The sequence below is a fragment of the Nansenia antarctica genome, assembly GCF_963989245.1.
Source record: "Nansenia antarctica genome assembly, chromosome: 2".
NCBI lineage: Eukaryota > Metazoa > Chordata > Actinopteri > Argentiniformes > Microstomatidae > Nansenia > Nansenia antarctica.
In genome coordinates, this window is record NC_137675.1 from 12,228,526 (window position 1) to 12,249,365 (window position 20,840).

General features: G+C 48.9%; 1 protein-coding gene across 1 annotated transcript in view; it reads left to right on the top strand.

Annotated features, from left to right (window-relative positions):
• The window catches only part of LOC308149814 (protein AF-17-like), a gene marked incomplete at both ends in the record, with an annotated part of 24,562 nt that continues 3,722 nt past the window's right edge, over nt 1–20,840 (top strand). The window contains 17 exons of the mRNA XM_080522702.1: nt 1–109; nt 1,866–1,945; nt 4,412–4,466; nt 4,646–4,755; nt 6,630–6,733; nt 6,960–7,053; nt 7,511–7,624; nt 9,356–9,442; nt 9,899–10,100; nt 11,474–12,418; nt 14,684–14,853; nt 15,295–15,409; nt 15,873–15,942; nt 16,197–16,357; nt 18,144–18,434; nt 18,664–18,737; nt 20,438–20,793. Of these exons, the coding sequence (XP_080378828.1) occupies nt 1–109; nt 1,866–1,945; nt 4,412–4,466; nt 4,646–4,755; nt 6,630–6,733; nt 6,960–7,053; nt 7,511–7,624; nt 9,356–9,442; nt 9,899–10,100; nt 11,474–12,418; nt 14,684–14,853; nt 15,295–15,409; nt 15,873–15,942; nt 16,197–16,357; nt 18,144–18,434; nt 18,664–18,737; nt 20,438–20,793 (3,137 nt within the window). The remainder of the gene's footprint in view (nt 110–1,865; nt 1,946–4,411; nt 4,467–4,645; nt 4,756–6,629; nt 6,734–6,959; nt 7,054–7,510; nt 7,625–9,355; nt 9,443–9,898; nt 10,101–11,473; nt 12,419–14,683; nt 14,854–15,294; nt 15,410–15,872; nt 15,943–16,196; nt 16,358–18,143; nt 18,435–18,663; nt 18,738–20,437; nt 20,794–20,840) is intronic.

Sequence of the window (20,840 nt, forward strand, 5' to 3'; positions counted from 1 at the left end):
ATGAGGGAAATGGTCGGAGGCTGCTGCGTGTGTTCCGACGAGCGAGGCTGGGCTGAGAACCCGCTGGTGTACTGCGATGGACACGGCTGTAGCGTCGCCGTGCACCAAGGTAACCTAACTACACCGAACTGGGCTCGGGTCCGATTAGCCTATGTTACTATGGAATGACCTGCTTTGAGGAGGATGGGGGGGGGGGAGCCTACGTGCGTTAGAGAGAGAGAGAGTGTGTCTCTGTGTGTGTGTGTCTCTCTCTCTGTGTGTGTGTGTGTGTGTGTGTGTGTGTGTGTGTGTGTGTGTGTGTGTCTGTGTGTGTGTGTGTCTGTCTGTCTGTGTCTGTCTATGTGTGTGTGTGTGTGTGTGTGTGTGTGTGTGTGTGTGTGTGTGTGTGTGTCTGAGTGTGTGTGTGTGTGTGTGTGTGTGTGTGTGTGTGTGTGTGTATGTATGTGGGAGGGGTTGTTGTTCCCTCCGACAGCATGGTGGTGTGAGTGATGTTTAGAGAGAACAAATCATTTATAATATGGTAACGACATGAAGCTTGTGGCTCCCGACTATTGCTGGTTCGGTCCAGGCTATTCGATCCAAAGTTACGCAGCGTTAGTAATGCCTACTATTCCAGATGCAGACTAACTGGCCTTTTTTAGGCCTTTTTAGGATACATGGTGTTCCTCTACGATGGATCCACATGCTTTGTTGACATCATTTGTTCTCTCTCCGGAGCGCAACAATGTATCCGGTCAATATGTTCATTCGTGCGCAATAATGGTTTCGACAATAATAGTCAAAATGTGAATAGTCGAGTTGTGTTTCTGTACTTTTAAGAATCTATTCTTTTTCAAAGGCCACTCTGGAGTTGTGAACACACCCTCACATCTGCACAATTGGCCTGAGTCCTTTTGGGGGGGAAACTGATTAAAAGGGAAATGTGAGATTATTATCCAATTGACACTATCAAATTATCCAGCCCGTTAATCGTAAACGGACGCACAGCTGTTCCACATGAGCAGATTCAGCAGATGCAAAGTCATGACTTTGGTTGCGTTCAGGCTTCTACTGTCCTAGGGAAGTTGACCTGAATCTGACATGTGTTTTTGGACCATTGTGTTATTGTTATGTTATAGGCTATTACATGTCCAAAACTTCACCTTCATATTACTGACATAAGGTGATAGTGCTGACTGCTGACTATCGAAAGTTGAATGTTTTTACATCCAAAGTAAAATCGTTTTGTTTGGTCATATTTGGCTTGAAGTTAAGCCATCCTTGTCCGTCCCAGTTCCAGAACGGTCCTACCCACCCTGACATCCTAGCTCATTGTTTAAAAGGACAGTTTGTTCTCAGAACCCCACCTGATTCGTATCCCTGGTCGTCCCAGATCTGCCCGTGCTATTGGCCCAACTTTGATGACTGTGTTGTTACTAGTTGTCATGACAAACTGTTTAGCATGACAACGACAGTAGGACTTGCCTGATAGCACAAAGACATCTGGAGAGAGAGAGAGAGACCAGCTCGGCCAGTGGGATGTTGCTGACCCTGAGAGGGTTGACTGACACGGATCGATGGAGGCGGTCCTCCCACGAGGAAGGAGTCATAGGCTGCGTTCGTAAATTCACTCTCAGAGCGCCGGAGCGCACACTGGGTTCAACGTCATAAAGGGACCAAGTCATTTGATTGGACAATAGGCATTCCTTGAGGGCTGATCAGATTTCCTGAACGAATTTACGAACACAGCCCATAGTTTGACGGTCCATGGGGTCCCCCAAAAAAGAGAAACACTGCGCTAGGCAACCCGAATAGGGAAATGTTGTTGTGATCATTGTCCTACCTGGTGTTTATAAAGCGACGTACCTGTGTTTGTGATGTCACAGCGTGTTACGGTATCGTCCAGGTGCCGACCGGGCCGTGGTTCTGTAGGAAGTGTGAATCTCAGGAGAGAGCTGCTCGTGTGGTGAGTATGGACGACCCCTCCACACTACACCCTAGACACTAGACACTACACCCTAGAGCAGGGGTGCTCACACTTTTTGGAACCAAGATCTACTTTTCAAGTAGCCAGTCTGCCAAGATCTACCAGTCTAGTTTCAACATCGCAAACGTACATGCACGTACTACAAACACACACACACACACACACACACACACACACACACACACACACACACACACACACAGTTCCCAGCCTGCATAGTAAACTCACAATACACTTTCCCTCTCTCTGTCACACAGCCACAGGAGAAGACCATCACAAACCCTCCCTCTTTGCTATTCTCGCTCACACACATTCACACACACACACACACACACACACACACACACACACACACACACACACACACACACACACACACACACACACACACACATTTGCCAGTCTGCATAGGGAGCCATAGCACAAACCCTCCCTCTCTCTCCCCCTCTCTCTCCCTCTCTCTCTCTCACTCTCTTACACACACACACACACACACACACACACACACACACACACACACACACACACACACACACACACACACACACACACACACACACTCACTTTCTGCAGTACCATAGCCAACTACTGATCCAACAAACAGAAAAGTAAACCAGATACAAAACAGGTAGTTCCCTAGTTTGAAAGGAGGAAATAAATGCATTTCTCTACCTTAGTGGGAGACCTGGTACTGGGAGGAGGCAGCTAGTTTCTAATAGTCAGGGCTGTAGGAGCTGGTTGCAAGGTGTCATCAGCCACTGTGGATCTGTCATCGAAAAGGCAATCTGCAGCCTCGAGAAACTTTTTTCACAATTTCGCCGTCTTTGAATGACTTCTTGTGTTTAACAAGAACGTGACTGACGCGATAAGAAGCTATCGTTGCAGCCGTACGTTTTCGCTCTTTTGCCACATTTCCCTTCTTCGAAATAGCCTTCGTAGATTTGCTGATCAGACAGATGCATTTCCAATATCACATCGTGTAAAAAAGTCCTCCTCCCATTCTGGATGGAAGTTATACGTTATTGGTTTCTTACTTGGTCCAGCTTCCCCACTCATTTGTATAGCCTTTATTTAGTATTATATAGTAAATAGTAGAAATTGGAAGGCTAACTAGGTAATTAGTCTCGCCGGTATTTTGTATTTTGTAGTTGGTGCTGTTGACTGCGCATGCGTGGTGAACCGCGTGTTAGGTGTAGGTGAAAAGATCAGATCTCAGACTGGCTTACCTGTACGTCAATCAAGTGGCAAAAGCCATAGTGAGGATGGATGATAGGCGAACTTTTTTTTTTTTTTTTTTTCTTCTTCTTCTTTTTGTTCAATGCCATGCGATCTACCCATACTACCTTTGCGATCGACCGGTCGATCGCGATCCACGTATTGGGCACCCCTGCCCTAGAGGCTAGACACTGCTCCCTAGACACTAGACACTACACCCTAGACGCTAGACACTGCATCCTAGACACTATTCCCTAGACACTAGAGACTGAACCCTAGACACTAGATACTAGACACTAGACCCTACACCCTAGACACTAGACACTGCACCCTAGACACTAGACACTACACCCTAGAGGCTGGACACTGCATCCTAGACACTACACCCTAGACACTAGACACTACACCCTAGACACTAGACACTACACCCTAGACACTAGACACTAGACACTAGACCCTAGACACTAGACACTAGACCCTAGACACTAGACACTACACCCTAGACCCTAGACACTAGACCCTAGACACTAGACACTACACACTACACACTAGACCCTAGACACTAGACACTACACCCTAGACACTAGACCCTAGACCCTAGACACTAGACACTACACCCTAGACACTAGACCCTAGACACTAGACACTAGACACTAGACACTACACACTAGACACTACACACTAGACACTACACCCTAGAGGCTAGACACTACACCCTAAACATTACACAGCAGACACTACACACTAGACACTAGAACAGGGGAGGCCGGTAGAGGTAGAAATTGTAGGACGGGCTCATTGTAATGCGTAAATGAGGAATGGCATCAAACACGTGTATACACTATTCCTCATTTCATTCCATGTGCGACAGTGAGCCTGTCCTCTGGTTTCCTGCCTCCACCAGCCTGCCCTGGACGTGTTTAGATCTGATAGGATTAGGCAGCTTCAAACGAGATTGTCGGAGCTCTGTGTCGCCCTCTGATTAAACCAGTCCACGCTGCCCTCTGTCTGCGTTGCCCTCTGATTAAACCTACACAGGCGTCCAAAGTGAAGAGGCTGTGTCAATCATAAGTAAGGGGTCTGCCAACTCAGCCAGAGGAATATAACGTGTGTGTGTGTGTGAGTGTGCGTGTGTGTGTGTGGAATCACTTTACCTGCTTTAGTAATAACACTGTAGTCATGTTACTGAGGTGGCTTGTTGTAAGGTACACCTTCTCTCCCCCCCTACAGAGATGCGAGCTGTGCCCTCACAAAGATGGCGCCCTCAAGAGGACAGACAGTGGAGGTGAAGCACTGGACAATGTCCTCCTCTCCCCTCCATTTTTAACTTCCTCTCCCCCTTTTATTGAGCTACTGAATGTGTTTGACGTGTGTGTGTGTGTGTGTGTGTGTGTGTGAGTGTGTGCGCATGCGTGCGTGTGTGTGTGTGTGTTCTGATACTGTCACACCCTGGTGTCTCTGCAGGTTGGGCCCATGTGGTGTGTGCTCTCTATATCCCTGAGGTGCAGTTTGCCAACGTTCTCACCATGGAGCCTATAGTCCTGCAGTTCGTCCCTCACGAGAGATACATCAAGGTATCTGTCTGTATGTATGTATGTATGTATGTCTCTGTCTGTCTGTCTCTCTCTCTCTCTGTCTGTCTGTCTGTCTGTCTGTCTGTCTGTCTGTCTCTCTCTCTGTCTGTCTCTCATCCAGTCCCCATGCCTCCATGCTCTCAGGGCTAATGGTCTTGATGAGTGATGCCCATTCAGAAGAAAAAAATCAATATCCACCACACACTGCCCCGCCTGCCAGACTTCAGAATGAAAGCTTTTATATGATAGGATTACATATCTATTAGAGTCAATGGCCAGCTACTGAGCTGCTTGGTATAATGTGTGTGTGTGTGTGTGTGTGTGTGTGTGTGTGTGTGTGTGTGTGTGTGAGATAGATAGAGAGAGAGAGGGAGCCTGCCCTGGTATCATGTTACCGTGGCAGCTACAGTAAATTGCATGCAGCTCTGTCCTGTCAGAGCCATTCATCCAGATTGGCTCCGCCCACATTCTTAGAGAGAGAGAGAGAGAGAGAGAGAGGGAGAGAGAGAGAGAGAGAGTGAGAGTGTGTTGGAGTGGACAGTGTGGACGGTCTATATCCAGACTCAGGGGGAGGCTGGCGGAGGTAGGCAGTAGGCATCGGAGGTCTGGCTCATTGTAATGCATGGGGTGGAAAGTATTACCTCGCTCCGTCCCATGCATGACAATGAGCCCCTGTCTCTCAGATGTCGACCTCCCCCAGCCTCACCCAGCCTCCCCTGGTCTGGACGCCAGAGGCACAGCCCGGCCTGTAGACCTCCATATGGCTGACATCTCCTGGAGGAGGGAGGAGGAGGAGGAGGAGGAGGATACTGTTGGAACACGACCTTAAGAGAGTTGAAGGAGGAAGGGGAGGAGGAGGGGAGAAGAGGGGGGGGTGGATAGAGGGGGAGAGGGGAGGAGGAGGAGGAGAGGAAAGGGTGGAGAGAGTGAAGGAGGGGTACAGAGAGAGATAGGGAAGAGAGAGAGAGAGAGAGTGAGAGGAGGGATGAGTGGAGGAGGGGGGCAGAGAGATAGGGTAGAGAGAGAGAGAAGGGGATGAGTGAAGATGGGAGGAGTAGAGAGAGAATGGAGGAGGAAGGTAAGGAGCGTGCTGTTCCTTTGTCCTGCACCTGTTGCTAGGCCTCTCGTGCTCCCACAGCACAGCCCCCTGTGTGTGTGTGTGTGTGTGTGTGTGTGTGTGTGTACATGTGTGTGTGTGTGTGTGTGTGTGTGTGTGTGTGTGTGTGCTTGAAGAGTTATACAACGTGTGTGCCTGCTTGCGTTCATGTGTGTATGTGTGTGTGTGCTTGTGTGCGTGTGCGCGCGTGTGTGTGTGTGTGTGCGCGTGTGTGCGTGTGTGCGTGTGCGGAATGTTTCATAATAGGGCCGCTATCAGTGACAGGGCAGAGCAGGACGGCGGTGAGGCTGACAGGAATGCCCGTCAACCCCGGGCGGGATTAGGGAATCGAACAGAACAGAGCTTTATTGTTCCCGCAAAACCCTTTTATTGTCTCCATCCCAAAGACGGGCCGCTTGTCTTTGGCTCCCACCTCAAAGACGCTCCGCCATCATAGCGTATGTCACACACGGGATTAAAACCACATTACTGTACATAAGGTCCTCCCCCTCACCCCCCGATGGGAAAAATTAAAGTTCTGCTTTTATGGTCTGTTCATCCTCTCGAGCCGGTGAGATTTACTGTGGCGTTCCATCTGTAAGCCATTCCAACTGGACACGACATCTGAAGTCCATAAGAGGAGAGATGAAGGGTTAAGTCGTCATTCATGTTTTTTTTGTTTTATCTTCTTTCTCTTCCCCCCCCCTCCCGCTCCTTCCTTCCTTCCCTCTGTTCCCTCCCTCCCTCCCTCCCTCCCTCCCTCCCTCCGGCGTTGTAGACGTGTTATATCTGCGAGGACCACGGGAGGGAGAGCAAGGCTGCCTGCGGAGCCTGCATGACCTGCAACAGACAGGGCTGTAGGCAGGCCTTCCACGTCACCTGGTGAGTGTGTGTCTGTGAGTGTGTGTGTGTGTGCGTGCCTGTATGACCTGCAACAGACAGGGCCTTCCACGTCACCTGGTGAGTGTGTGTCTGTGAGTGTGTGTGTGTGTGTGCGTGCCTGTATGACCTGCAACAGACAGGGCCTTCCACGTCACCTGGTGAGTGTGTCAGTGTGTGTGTGTGTGTGTGTCTGACTATCCCCCCCCCCCCCCCCCTGTGTGTGCAGTGCTCAGATGGCTGGTCTGCTGTGTGAGGAGGAGGGGCCTGAGGCTGACAATGTGAAGTACTGTGGCTACTGCAAACACCATTACAGCAAGATGGTAAGACCCCCAAATCTAATGGACATGCGCATTGTGTGTGTGTGGGTGTGTGTGTGTGTGTGTGGGTGTGGTATCATGGTATCATTGTCCTATTTTGGTTGTGGGGGGGGGGGGGACCTGACCTCAGCCCACACCAAGGTCTAGGCCCACCAGATGGGAAAGTCTCACACAACCCTGACCCACCATGGAGGTCCAGCTCATCCCAGAGGGAGGGTCACTCACATCCTCTGTCCCTCCAACAGTAGTGTCCAAGCCAAAGCACATCATCATACTGCTCACACACCCACGCGTCTCTAGAGAGAAACATTAGGAGTTGCCTGGAATGTGCAGTTCAGAAGCCTTTTAGGTTACTTTTTAGGCTTTTAGGTTAGGTGACTGTCTGCCTGTCTGTCTGACTGTCTGACTGTCTGTCTGACTGTCTGTCTGTCTGACTGTCTGTCTGTATGTTGTTCCACAGCAGAAGAAGATGCGCTCAAGTGGAGACACTGGCAGTTCCTTCATCCACTCCAGGGGGCGCTCTACCTCCCCGGTGCAGGACAAACACGGCTCCCACCACCACCGGCCCAGGAAGGTCAGTGGGTGAGGGGGGGTTGGGTCAGTCAGTCAGTCTGTGTGGGTGTGGGTGTGTGTGTGTGTGTGTGTGTGTGTGTGTGTGTGCGCGTGTGTGTGTGTGTGTGTGCGCGTGTGTGTGTGTGTGTGTGTGTGTGCGCGAGTGTGTGTGTCTATGTCTGTGTGTGTGTTTGTGTGTGTCTGTGTTAGGGCTGCACGATTAATCGATTTTAAATCGAAATCGCGATTTGAAATGATGCGATTAGCTAATCGCAAAGCCTGCGATTTGCCTGCGATTTTTTTTTTTTTTTTTTTTTAAACCTTTATTTTACCAGGAAGTCACATTGAGATTAAAACCTCTTTTGGAAATTTGATCAGCACTCATGGAATGCCTCTTGTCCAATCAAATTACTTGGTCTCTTTATGACTTTGAACCCTGCGCTCTCAGAGCGAATTTACGAACGCAGGCATAGGTTGTGTCACGACAGTCAGTCCAATTATTATGAGACTTTGGGCTAACGTAACGGAGACAATTAGACACCACATGGCTTACTGGACGTATGATAAACGTTAGTATGTTATAATTGCGACAGGTAAGTGTACAATTTCACTATACTAACTGTACCAGCCAAGTGCATGTCGGTGCTGTTAGTCCAGCCTTAAACTTAGCTTAGCTAACTTGTAGTCTTTGAGACGGTAGCTTAGCTTAGCTACTCATGCTAACCCGGCGTTAAAGTACAGACACAGAGTTGACAGTCTCAGCAACCTGCGGGTTGGTGTTTATATAGTATAGCAGGCTTATGGATACATGGAAGTTAACTGTTCTGTTGTCAAACATGAATGTGTCCTGTATGCATAACCTCATACCATTCGTTCATACCAGCCGGCTTTAAAGACGCAGAGGTTAGCCTAGCCTAGCCTTGGGCTGAAGTATGTCACAGATTCCTAAGTCAAGGTGACGTGTGTCTGTGCTCCATAGTCAGAGACCACCATTCTATCATTCATCAGTTCGACTGTTGACCGAGTCATCTAGATGTGGTCCTTTCAGTTATAGTCACAGTGTATCCCCAAATGATCATTTTAATAGCTGGATCATCTTAGAAAGTAGCCACCTGTCTAGATGAGATGAGGTTATCATATATACAATTCATATCTTTTAAGTTCTCATCCTTGCATTAGAATTAGAGCAGTTAATAGTTTGATGGTATCATGTGGTAATGCTCTCTGAAAATAGGTGATATTCATCCAATCACCTGCCAAGTATTTTTTGAAAGTACCTGCCCTTTTCCAAACAGCTTCCAATTAAGCTTTCCTAGATGGTTGTGTGAAACAAACCACCTGAGTCAGGTTAGTAATGCTCCATCACATGTTTTAATCTGAAGCTTGATTTTAAAGCAACCCAACTTTAAAGCAACCCAATGTAAGTTTAGTTCTTTCACTCGTAGCTCGGGCTGTGGGGGTGCTAGAGGAGGGAGCCTCTAAGTCCCCTGAAGACGTACAAACAAACTGCACGTTGATACGACCTTCCTAGCCGGAGATATGGCCACACTTTACAAAAACTCCCTTTTTTTTTTTTTTTTTTTGCTATTTAAAAAAATAATAATCGCAAATTAATCGCAATCGCGATATCTGCCCAAATAATCGCAATTCGATTTTTCCCCCCAAATCGTGCAGCCCTAGTCTGTGTGTGTGTGTGTGTGTGTGTGTGTGTGTGTGTGTGTGTGTGTGTGATGCTGAGCCTCTCTCCCTCCAGAGTCACAAGGACAAGATGAGGCAGAAGGAGAGACATAAAAAGTCCTGTGACCCTCTGGGGTCCTCCCTGGCCAGCAGCATGGACAAGGTAACCCTCACAGCAGTCCTCTCTGCCGGGCCATGGGAGGACATGGGACGGAATCCCATCATTCCGATATATATGCTGTAATACTCATATCTGGTTCCTTCATTACATTGATTAACTTAGAAGTAAGAAATTGATTTTTATTCAGTTTGTGTTTTTAGCCGTTTGATTTGATGTGTCTGACGAGTGCCGGGGATTATTATCAACCTGTGGGATCTGAATGTGAGTTATCTCAGTTCAGTCACGGCGGTCGCTAACAAGTCATTTCTCCTGTCTGTGACCTGTCTGTCTGCCTGCCTGCCTGCCTGTCTGTCTGCCTGCCTGCCTGTCTGCCTGTCTGTCTGCCTGCCTGCCTGCCTGCCTGCCTGCCTGCCTGCCTGTCTGTCTGCCTGCCTGCCTGCTTGCCTGTCTGCCTGTCTGTCTGCCTGCCTGCCTGCCTGCCTGCCTGCCTGCCTGTAGCTGTCGTCCTCAGGTCACCACGGCAACAAGGAGGGCTGTGAGGTGAGGGTGAAGAAGCTGAGCTTGCACAGCGGAGGTCTGTCTCACGGCGGTCTGTCTCACGGCGGTCTGTCTCACGGAAGTCTCGGCCACCGTAGCAAGAAGTCGGGAACCACAGGAAAGAGCTCCTCCTCCTCCTGTTCCTCCAGCCCCTTCAACACAGGTGACTAAATTAGGGCTGTCCCAAACGACTATTTTTCTAACGATTAATCTAGCGATTATTTTTTAGTCTAACGACTAATTTAACGATATATTTTTTTACTGTTCGGTAAAAATAAAATACAAAATAATGTATATTATCATGTGTAGGCCCCTTAATTTCCACCTCACTGCTATGTTTAGCCAACTTGAATGCCAACATGGCCATTTAGAAGTCTGTCCATCACCACAACACATAGCTAGCTAGTAGCTACATAGCTAGCTAACGTTACTCTCGCTGCTATGTTATGATTAGCTAAATTGATGCTAACGTAGCATGCGAGCTACGAGCTAGAATCACGTACAGTAGGTGCGAGCACCACAATGACAATAGGCTACCGTAGCTAGCCAGCTACATAGCTAACGTTACTAACACCAGAAGACAAGACATACAAACTGTGGTGAGCTACATTGCTTGTGTAACATTAGCTAGTAGCTATCCATTTTTCACTCATACACGGCCGGAAAAGTTAACAGAAATACAACGGTGACTTACGGTGGTGCTATCTTGCGGCTGTCTTCACAAAGAGCTCCAGGATGCTTTCGCTTGAGGTGCTCGTTCATTGCAGACGTACTGCTGTGATAGGCCATTTCATTTTTGCTTATTTTTTTGCTTATTTTTTTGCTTATTTAAAAAAAAAATATATATATATATATATATACGTATATATATATTTAAATTTAAATTTACGACGCACCGACGCACATTACGCAAGTCGACGTATTGACGTAGTCGATTACGTCGACGACGTCGACGAATCGTAACAGCCCTAGACTAAATACATGCCTGTATCAAAACAACAACTCATATTTGGGGTATTCTTATGTACAGTATGTCTGGTTTTAGGCACACTTAACCTCCATAGAAAATGAGAAATGGGCCTTTCCAAGGCTTGCTATGTTGGATACATATAGAATTTAGTCTTTTTTTACAGCAAAGGGAGGCCCTACCCAGTATAGTGTTCCTAATAGAGTGTTGGTTGAGTGTATATGTGGTAGTTCTGTGTCATGTGGCATCTGTCCTTGTTTTGGTGGAACAATCAATTTGGTCGTACTCGAAACCCCCCCCCCCCCCAGTGTGTAACTAACTGGTTCCTTTTAATATGTTATTAAAATGTTGGTTGCATGGCTTAGGTATGACTATAGTGCAGCCGATGTCTGGCTATTATTGACTATTTGGGGTTTTAGCTTCAGTATTTGGGTATAACTGTACCACAGGGGAGGCTGGAGGAGGTAGAAGTCAGTGGTAATGGAATGAGGAATGGTATCTAAGCCGTGTTTGGTGGAACTGGGCGTCTCAACGAGGCATTGTGGCGTTACACTGTAATGTGTCCCCAGGTGGCGGCTCCCTCTCCTCCACACAGGACTTTCTGCCGTTCTCCTCCTCCTCCCGCCTGGAGCGCGAACACGACCGCGGAGGCAACGACCACGAGCGCGCCGCCACCGCCGAGGACCGCGACCAGCGGCTCAGACGGACCGCCCCGGAGACGGACGAGGAGGAGGAGGAGGAGGAGAAGGAGGAAGAGGAGAAAGACGAGGCGGCGGAGGAGGAGGAGGAGGAGGAGGAGGAGGACGAAGGAACGGACAAGAAGTACCACAAGCCCCCGGCGTTGACCCCGGCCGACGGCCCCCACGCGGGGTCACAGGGAGGTCAGAGGTCGGAGCGGAGCTCGGACGCGGGGGGGAACCAGGAGGCCAGCTCCTTCGAGACCAAGGTCACCATCTCCACCTTCGGCTCCATCATGCGCATCACCTCCTCCTCCTCGGGGCTGGGCGGGGGCAGCAGCAAGGTCCGTAAGATCTCCTCTTCCGGGGAATACAAGTCCTCCTCCTCCTCCTCCTCCTCCTCCAAGGCCCTCGTCAAGCCCCGGCGCCTGGCCACGCCCCCCCCCGCCCCGGAGGAGACGGAGCCGGAGGAGGGCAAGGCCACGCCCCCTCCGCCCTTACCGTTGCCGCCGCCGCCGCCCCCGCCCCGGGAGAGGCGTCACCGGGGCAACAAGAAGAGCCGCCACGGGCCCGGCCGCCCACGGGGGAGTAAGAACCGGGAGAGGAGGGAGGAAGAGCACCATCATCATCACCACCACCCGGCGCCTCCTCCTCTCCCTCCTCCTCCTCCTGCCCCGCCACCTCCTCTGTCCCTGGGGTCGTCTCTCTACGCCAGCACCCCCTCCCTCCCCCACCCCGCCTACCCCTCCACCCTGGCCCCCCCCTCAACACACTCTTCCTCTGTCTCCTCCTCCTCTTCCTTCGCTACCGGCCGCGGCAACACTCTACTGGGCTCTGGTGAGTGTGTCAGGGTGTGTGTGTGTGTGTGTGTGTGTGTGTGTGTGTGTGTGTGTGTGTGTGTGTGTGTCTGTGTGTGTGTTTCCTGTCTGTTCATCATGCATGTAAAAACACTGTCATTTCATCTCTGGGTCTGTATGCACGTCACAGTATTTTCATTCATGTATGTATCTCACTGTAGATACTGTCTATGTCCTACGTGTGTGTGTGTGTGTGTGTGTGTGTGTGTGTGTGTGTGTGTGCGTGTGCGTGTGTGTGTTAACCCTTCGCAGGTTCACCCATGTTCCAGCTCTTCCTACAGTCTCAGTTCAGAACACACACACTAACACACACAAATACACACACGCACGCACACACACACACAGGGAGTGTTTAGCAGTGTTTAGCAGTGTTTACAGGGAACAAGATGGTGTATTTTAATACTACACGCCAGCTTCACTGAGCTTTTGCTCCCCTTTGCAAAGTTTGCACTGGAGAAGAAAACAAAAGGATAGGTTACAAAGTTCACAATAAGCTGGTATACGTGTATTCTATCTGTAAGATCGAATGTAAATACGGGGAAATAAACCTAATATATCTATTTTTTTCATGATGTTTCGGACCAAAATATGCAAAAGCAGAGTAAATCTGTCTCCTAGTCTGTATGTTAGGTTGTTGCAGAGATATGTGGAGTTATGTGTGGAGGTTCAGAATGTTCTGGCTTGTGGTTTGGTGTGTGGCGTCGATAGTGAGAGAGCACGTACGTCAATGACTAGGGAGACTTCCTGCTGCTAGCTTCATCAGCAGATATGATCTCTGCCCTGTTTAGGCTGTGTGGGTGGGTGTGCGTGTGCGTGTGCGTGTGTGTGTGTGTGTGTGCATGTGTCTGTCTGCCTGCCTGTCTATCTATCTGTGTGTGTGTGTGTGTGTTAGGGCTGCACGATTAATCGATTTTAAATCGAAATCGCGATTTGAAATGACGCGATTAGCTAATCGCAAAGCCTGCGATTTGCCTGCGATTGTTTTTTTTTTTTTTTTGCCATTTAGCAGACGCTTTTTTAATCCAAAGCGATTTACAATTACGAATTACAGGGACATTCCCCCTGGAGTAATTGAGGGCTAAGTGCCTTACTCAAGGGCACACTAGTAGTGGTGTGGTTTCAGGCGGGATTTGAACTCACAACCTTCCGATCACAAGTCCAACTCACTATGTGTTTCTCAACCCTCTCCTCGGGGCGCCCCAGCCGCTCCACATATTTGATCTGTTCCACCACCAGCACACCTGATTCAACTAATCAAGTCCAAATCATAATTGCTTTGGACTTGATTAGTTGAATCAGGTGTGCTGGTGGTGGAACAGATCAAATATGTGGAGCGGCTGGGGCGCCCCGAGGAGAGGGTTGAGAAACACCACTACCCGTATGGGATACGTCATACAGCGCGTCGGATTCAACGTCAATGAACGTCAACGTCAATGAACGTAAAAAAAAAAGACACTTGTTGAGAGAAACAAAATGGTGTTGCTGTTTAAAAAAACCATAAATAAATATGTTGTCCCAATTCATATCTTTTAAGTTCTCATCCTTGCATTAGAATTAGAGCAGTTAATAGTTTGATGGTATCATGTGGTAATGCTCTCTGAAAATAGGTGATAGATAGATTCATCCAATCACCTGCCAAGTATTTTTTGAAGTACCTGCCCTTTTCCAAACAGCTTCCAATTAAGCTTTCCTAGAATGTGTGAAACAAACCACCTGAGTCAGGTTAGTAATGCTCCATCACATGTTTTAATCTGAAGCTTGATTTTAAAGCAACCCAACTTTAAAGCAACCCAATGTAAGTTTAGTTCTTTCACTCGTAGCTCGGGCTGTGGAGGTGCTAGAGGAGGGAGCCTCTAAGTCCCCTGAAGACGTACAAACAAACTGCACGTTGATACGACCTTCCTAGCCGGAGATATGGCCACACTTTACAAAAACTCCCTTTTTTTTTTCTTTTTTTTTTGTTGCTATTTTAAAAAAAAAAAAACGCAAATTAGTCGCAATCGCGATATCTGTCCAAATAATCGCAATTCGATTTTTTCCCCCAAATCGTGCAGCCCTAGTGTGTGTGTGTGTGTGTGTGTGTGTGTGTGTGCGCGCGCGCATGTGCCTGTTTGTCTGCCTGCCTGTCTGTCTGTCTGTCTGTTTTCACTCTTGGAATGATTAGCTGATTAGTTTCATGTGCGTGTGCGTGAGCACTATTATAAATGACTTCTATTCACAACAGACATCTCACCTCCCTCCTCAGGTCTCTACAGCAGTCATAAAGACCCCCTCTCGCTGGGCGGGGGGGGGTGCAGCACGGCGTTATCTCTGGGCGGAGGTGTGTGTAGCACCTCCCTCTCCTCAGGTCTCCTCCCTTCCCACGTCTCCGCCCTATCTCTCCCTCCAGCTAACTCCGCCCCCAACATGCTACAGGTACACTACACTGCACACACACACACACACGCACACACACACACACACACACCAACGGGCGCACATTCACACACACACGCACACACACACTCACGCACACACTCACTCACACACACACACACACACACACTCTGAGACACTCACCAGAGCCCAGTACGCTGCAGGTAAACCACAGGTAAACCACACATCACCCTCTGGGTTATCATATGGGATTAAAAACAACAAGCACAGACAGAGATGAGATGCTTCATGCTTCATGCTTCATTCATTCATGATGATGATGATGATGATGATGATGATGAAGATAGAGCTGGTATCCTGGTGTTTTTCACAGCTAAGCATGTCTGTACTGATTCATGAAAGATTACCCCGTGTGGTTGCTAGCAATCTACTATACCAAGTTTGTGTGTGTGTGTGTGTGTGTGTGTGTGTGTGTGGCAGGTTCACCCATGTTCCAGCTCCTCCTACAGTCTCAGTTCGAGCACCTTCGGCAGCTGTCTGTCCACCGCCCCCACCCTGCCCTCACTACTGACCCAACCCCAGACCTCACTGCCAGGTAATACACACACTACACTAAGTCCAGACCTCACATCACGCACACACACACACACACACACGCACACACACACACACACACACAAACACTCTCTCTCTCTCTCTATCTCTCTCTCTCACTCTTTCTCTCTCTTATACACACACACACACCTCCCCCACTACAGAACCAAGCCCAGACCTCACAGCCAGATAACACATACACACAATCACACACACATACACACACACACACACACACACACACACCAGGTGAACACACACACACACACACACACACACACACACACACACACACTCACTCTTTCTCACTCTCACCCTTTCTCTCTCTTTCTCACACACACCTACACACACACACACACACACACACACACACACACACACATCAGGTAACACACACACACACAGACCTATTCTATGACCCAGACCTATTCAGCATGTCCTCTCCTGTTTCTCTCTCCTGTCAGAGTTGTCAGAGATGGATGACTGCCGCTTCCCCTGCCAGGACACCTCCCCCCGGGAGAGCCTGTCCTCTCAGTAAGCCTCTGCCACACAGCAGCACCCCAGACTAACATCGCAATGCATGGCATGGAATGAGGAACAGTATCAAATGATATCGAAGGCCATTCCTCATTCCGTTCCGTGCATCACGAGCCCCCACGGCACCACCCCCCCTCCGTCCTCAAACAACACACTCTTCTGTTCTGAGTCTCTGCGTAGCTGTAGCCTTGTACATTAACCAGACCACCATTCCGTCTCCCCCCTGCCTGCCACCCCCCCACCCCCCACAGGTCTCCTATCAGCAGCCTGCCCCTGCTGTTTGACCAGAGGGAGGGGGTGGGGGGCATCGGGCCTCCAGGGGTCAGAGGTCGTCTGGAGAACGTGCCGGCGGCCAGCTCCCACATCGAGCTGCTGCTGGAGAAACACAGCAACGGAGAGGTGGGAGTCAACAGTGAGTCGAGCCTTTCTTATCGGACGGGTTTATTTATTTTTTTCTAAAATTTGTTTTTCAGATGTTATCCCTTTTTCACCCAATTTGGTATCCAATTGAACCCATCCAATTATCCCCTGCCTATTGCGTAGGATCCGCCGCACGACCCCGTGGCCGGCAGTCCCAGAGGAGGCCGCCAGGCAGACTAGCTGACTGGCTCCTCGAGCCCAGCACCGTTATTCCGGCACCCAGGGGGCGGTGTTGCGCGACGGATCCTTGTCCGGAAATAGTCCTATACCGCCCTCTGGAGCGGCCGCTCAATATGCCGCTGCCTGTGTGCCTCGGCCATATCCGGATCTGGCGAGACCGGGATTCGATCCCAGTCCCCGGTGGGCAGCTTGCACTAGTGGCTAGTGCTTAGACCGCTACGCCACCGCGGGGCTGGACGGGTTTATTTTTAAAAACAAATGAGGGGGGGGGGGGGGGGGCGGGGGGTGGAACCTTTATTTTAAAGGTAGACCCCGGGATACGGCGTCGACGGGGGAAAAGGGCCGGGGTGACGAAAAACCAGGGGAGGCTGGCGGAGGTAGGAATCGACAGTGAGCTAGCCTCAGAAACAACTCTGTGGAGGTCTAGAATACAATAACACACAGATCTATATATTCCTTCATATTCTACCATTAGTCTTTTTAGGTCTGGACATCATAACACAATCGATTGTTTTTCTTCTTTTCCGTCTGAGGCTAATGTACGAGACCGGAAACAGTGATTGATCTATCGGCCGGCTACGTAGGTTGTCCAAGAAGCCTGGTCAATGCTGACGTTCTCTGCGGAAAAGTCTGTGCAAGACGAAATCGACCTATTGTTCCAGATTCTTCCGTTAGTCTTTTTGTAAGCCGCTGTGCTATCGATTATGACTCATTATGACTCATTAGACTGTCACAATATGATACGCCCTCAATAACCTGCTAGAACCGGCCTATTTGTGTATGTCACTGTAATGTCATTGTTGTCTCTTATATTGTCTGCTCAACTATTGTCTCTCGAGGGCAGGAAAAAGATTGTCTTTTAATCGGAACAAATATATTATTAGACTGGGGAACAAAGTATCACCGACAAAATATAAAAACAGGGCTTATTTCTCCCAGAAATCAAAGCCATTCTTTTAGGCGTACACGGAGTGAATAAGCCTTTGTTCGTTAGGCCTCGTTAAAAGGAGAGAAAGAGAGAGAGAGAGAGTGTGTTTGACTGTATGAAGACACAGTGAATATTTATCTACCTGCCTCACTTGATCTGTTTAACACACTCTTTGAGGTCCCTCGAATAGACTAGGAGCTACAGTAGTGTGTGTGTGCGTGTGCGTGTGCGTGTGGCTGTGGCTGTGCGTGTGTGTGTTGCTATTCAGAGGGGATTAAAGTATTCAAAGTAGTGACTGTTGTATTATAAAAAGCACAAAGGGAGACGCCACACAGTTGGAAAGGTGCAACAACAATGTCTTCTATGTCTCACTCTTTGCTTTCCTGTCCCATCTTTCCTCCCCTGCCTCCCTCGCTCCCTCCCTCCCTCACTCTCTTTCTTCCTACCTGTTTCTCCACCTTCAATCCTCCTATCCCCTTCTCCCTCTCTCTCCCACCATCCTCCTCTCGCTCGCTCTTTTCTTCCCTCTGTCTCTCTCTCTCTCTCTCTCTCTCTCTCTCTCTCTCTCTCTCTCTCTCTCTCTCTCTCTCTCTCTCTCTCTCTCTCTCTCTCTCTCTTATCCCTTTACTCTCTCTCCTTACTCATCCCCCCCCTCCCTGCCTCCTCCCAGTCGTAGAGATGCTCCAGTCCCTCCACTCCCTGCAGCAGGAGAACCAGAGGCTGCAGGACCAGATCCTCAGCCTGACGGCCAAGAGGGAGAGGCTGCAGATGCTGAACGTGGAGCTGACCACGCCCTTCCCTCCCCAGGCCCTGGGGCTAGGGCTGGGGCACCACCACCACCACCACCATCACCACCTCCAGGGCCACCACCAGGGCCACCACCAGGGCCACCACCAAGCCTTGACCCCCGCCCCCGCTACCACGCACGCCCACATCAGCTTCCTCTCGTCCGCCGGACACGGTCAGTCAGACAGACCCTCCCCTCCTCCCTTCCCCCCCTCCCCTACCCTACTCCCCTCCTCCTCTCCCCTCCCTTCAATTGAATGGGAAAAGTGTGTCCAAACTTTTGACTGGTACTGTATATATATACAGTATATGTATATATCACATTTTGTGTTTGTGTTGTGATTTAGCAGTCAGTGTCCCTCTCTCTCTGAGCCCCTGTGTGTGTCCCTCCTCTCTCCCTGTAGACCCTATCAGCTCCAAGAGTCCCATGTCCAAAAGCTGCTTCCTCAATGACACTTCCTTCATTACCTCTTCTGAGGTAAGACCACCTCTATACACCATGTGTCACACACACCCTTTATACGCCTCCACATGTCACACACACACACACACACACACACACACACACACACACACACACACACACCCTTTACACACTTCCGCCTGTCACACACCCCACCCTGGAGTCCCCTTACACCATGGGTCACCAACAGGCGGCCCGCGGGCCAGATGCGGCCCACCAAAGCTTTCCATCGGGCCCGCCGAATATTCATGTTTTTACTCTTTTTTTTTTTTTTTTTTTTTTTTTTTCAATTCGAAAATGAGGGAAATACCGTTTAGAACATATATCATAGATTCATATAGTTCTTACAATGCAGGAGGAGTCAGACCTACCTCATTCACAAAGCTGCAGCCTTGCTTCTGGTTGGGCACTAAATAGCAGTAGCGAAGCTAAAACTAATTCCCCTCTTTTATTAAATGGAATGCGGCAGACGTAGCGCTATTCTCATGCAAGAATGAGGACAAATTCATAGCTCTCATTTAACATTTCGTTGTATTTTATTTTTTCACATAGCCTACTCATAGCCCTATTTAACATTTCGTTTTATTTTATTTTTCACTCTTTGTTGCTCTTGTTTAACATTTCGTAACATTAAAAGTGACTTAAATAACTAACTTCTCAGTCAGAAAAGGAAAAAGATTAACATCACTTAAATAAAAAAAATAGCATGGCAAATGATAGGCCTTCATTGCCAGAAATGTTGTTTTCAAGTCGGTCAGTCAAACGTTCACCGCGGCATCCTGGTATCGCCTGGCATCTGTAGCCTATATCAAATAAAACGGTAATAACCAGGTCATTAAATTACACTTTAACAATGAATAAACCATGCCATTTAACATAGCAACAATAAAATCCTATGTCTGCAATACTCACATTTTGTTAATGAGAGAACTAACATCTCCCCTCTGACGCCAACTTCTTAAAATCAGGCTGGAGGTCCTCGTGAATGGCTTCAGATTCCAGCACAAACTTGCGGAACAGGCGATGCTGCGTACTGGAAGTTCCTCTGATGAAGTTAATTATTTTCATTGTTTTGTCCATAACCTCTTTCAGATCCCCACTTAGTTTGGCACACAGCATGCCAAAATATCTCGATTGCCCCCTGGTGGCTGGTTGGATAATAGGTGTCAGGAGTCTGTTCACACTGATAATAGGCTAATAATCATTAATAACATTAATTTAGTAAGAAAATGAAAATATTAAACAGTAATATGCTAATAGTACTATATACAATAGTATGCCTAAATAAAATAATTATATATATATATATACGTATATATATATTAAAGTCCGGCCCCCACAGTGTATGCTTTGAAAAATTCTGGCACTTGGACAAATATAGTTGGTGACCCCTGCCTTACACCTTGTGTACCTCCTATTGTCTCTCCTCCTACCAACCGACAATCCTAGGGAATCTCCATTGAAGATGCTGTTTAGTCTATGGTGCTTTTTAGATGTCTATTTCTCACTTATTTGCGTGAGTGTTTTTATATTTCCTGGCTATTTAGACAACAAAGACTACTTATAACTTGTTGCTGAGGTGACCGTCGATGAAATGTTCCTTCAAGTTTAATAATCACCAAAAAATGACATGCAGAACTAATCATTAGCCACTGTGCTATTTCTCACTTTGTTTGTTTGTGTGTTTATTTATTTGTTTGTTTCCTTCTCTCCAGGAGCTCCACTCTGACAGTCCTTCGCGCAGCAGCTCCTCCCTCTCCTTCCAGAGCACCCCGCCCCCCCAGCAGAGCCCCGCCTCCTTCGGCCAGCCCCTGCTCAACGGATTGGCCGGCCGTGGTTTGACGGACAGCCTCGGGGGCATCGCTCAGGCGGGCGGGCTCATGTCGTCCCTGGCAGGAAGTCCTCAGCTGAGCATGAACGGCATGCTGGGTAGCCTGAACGGGGTGATCCAGTCGTCGGTGCAGCAGAGCCCGGCGCCGCCCGCCCTGCCCGCCCTCAGGCCCCAGCCCCCCCCTCTGGGCTCCCAGGGACTGGCACAGCAGGGCCTGCAGATACCCAAGAGCATGAGCCCGTAAGTACCCCGACAAGTCAATAACACAGACTGAACACTCAGATCGG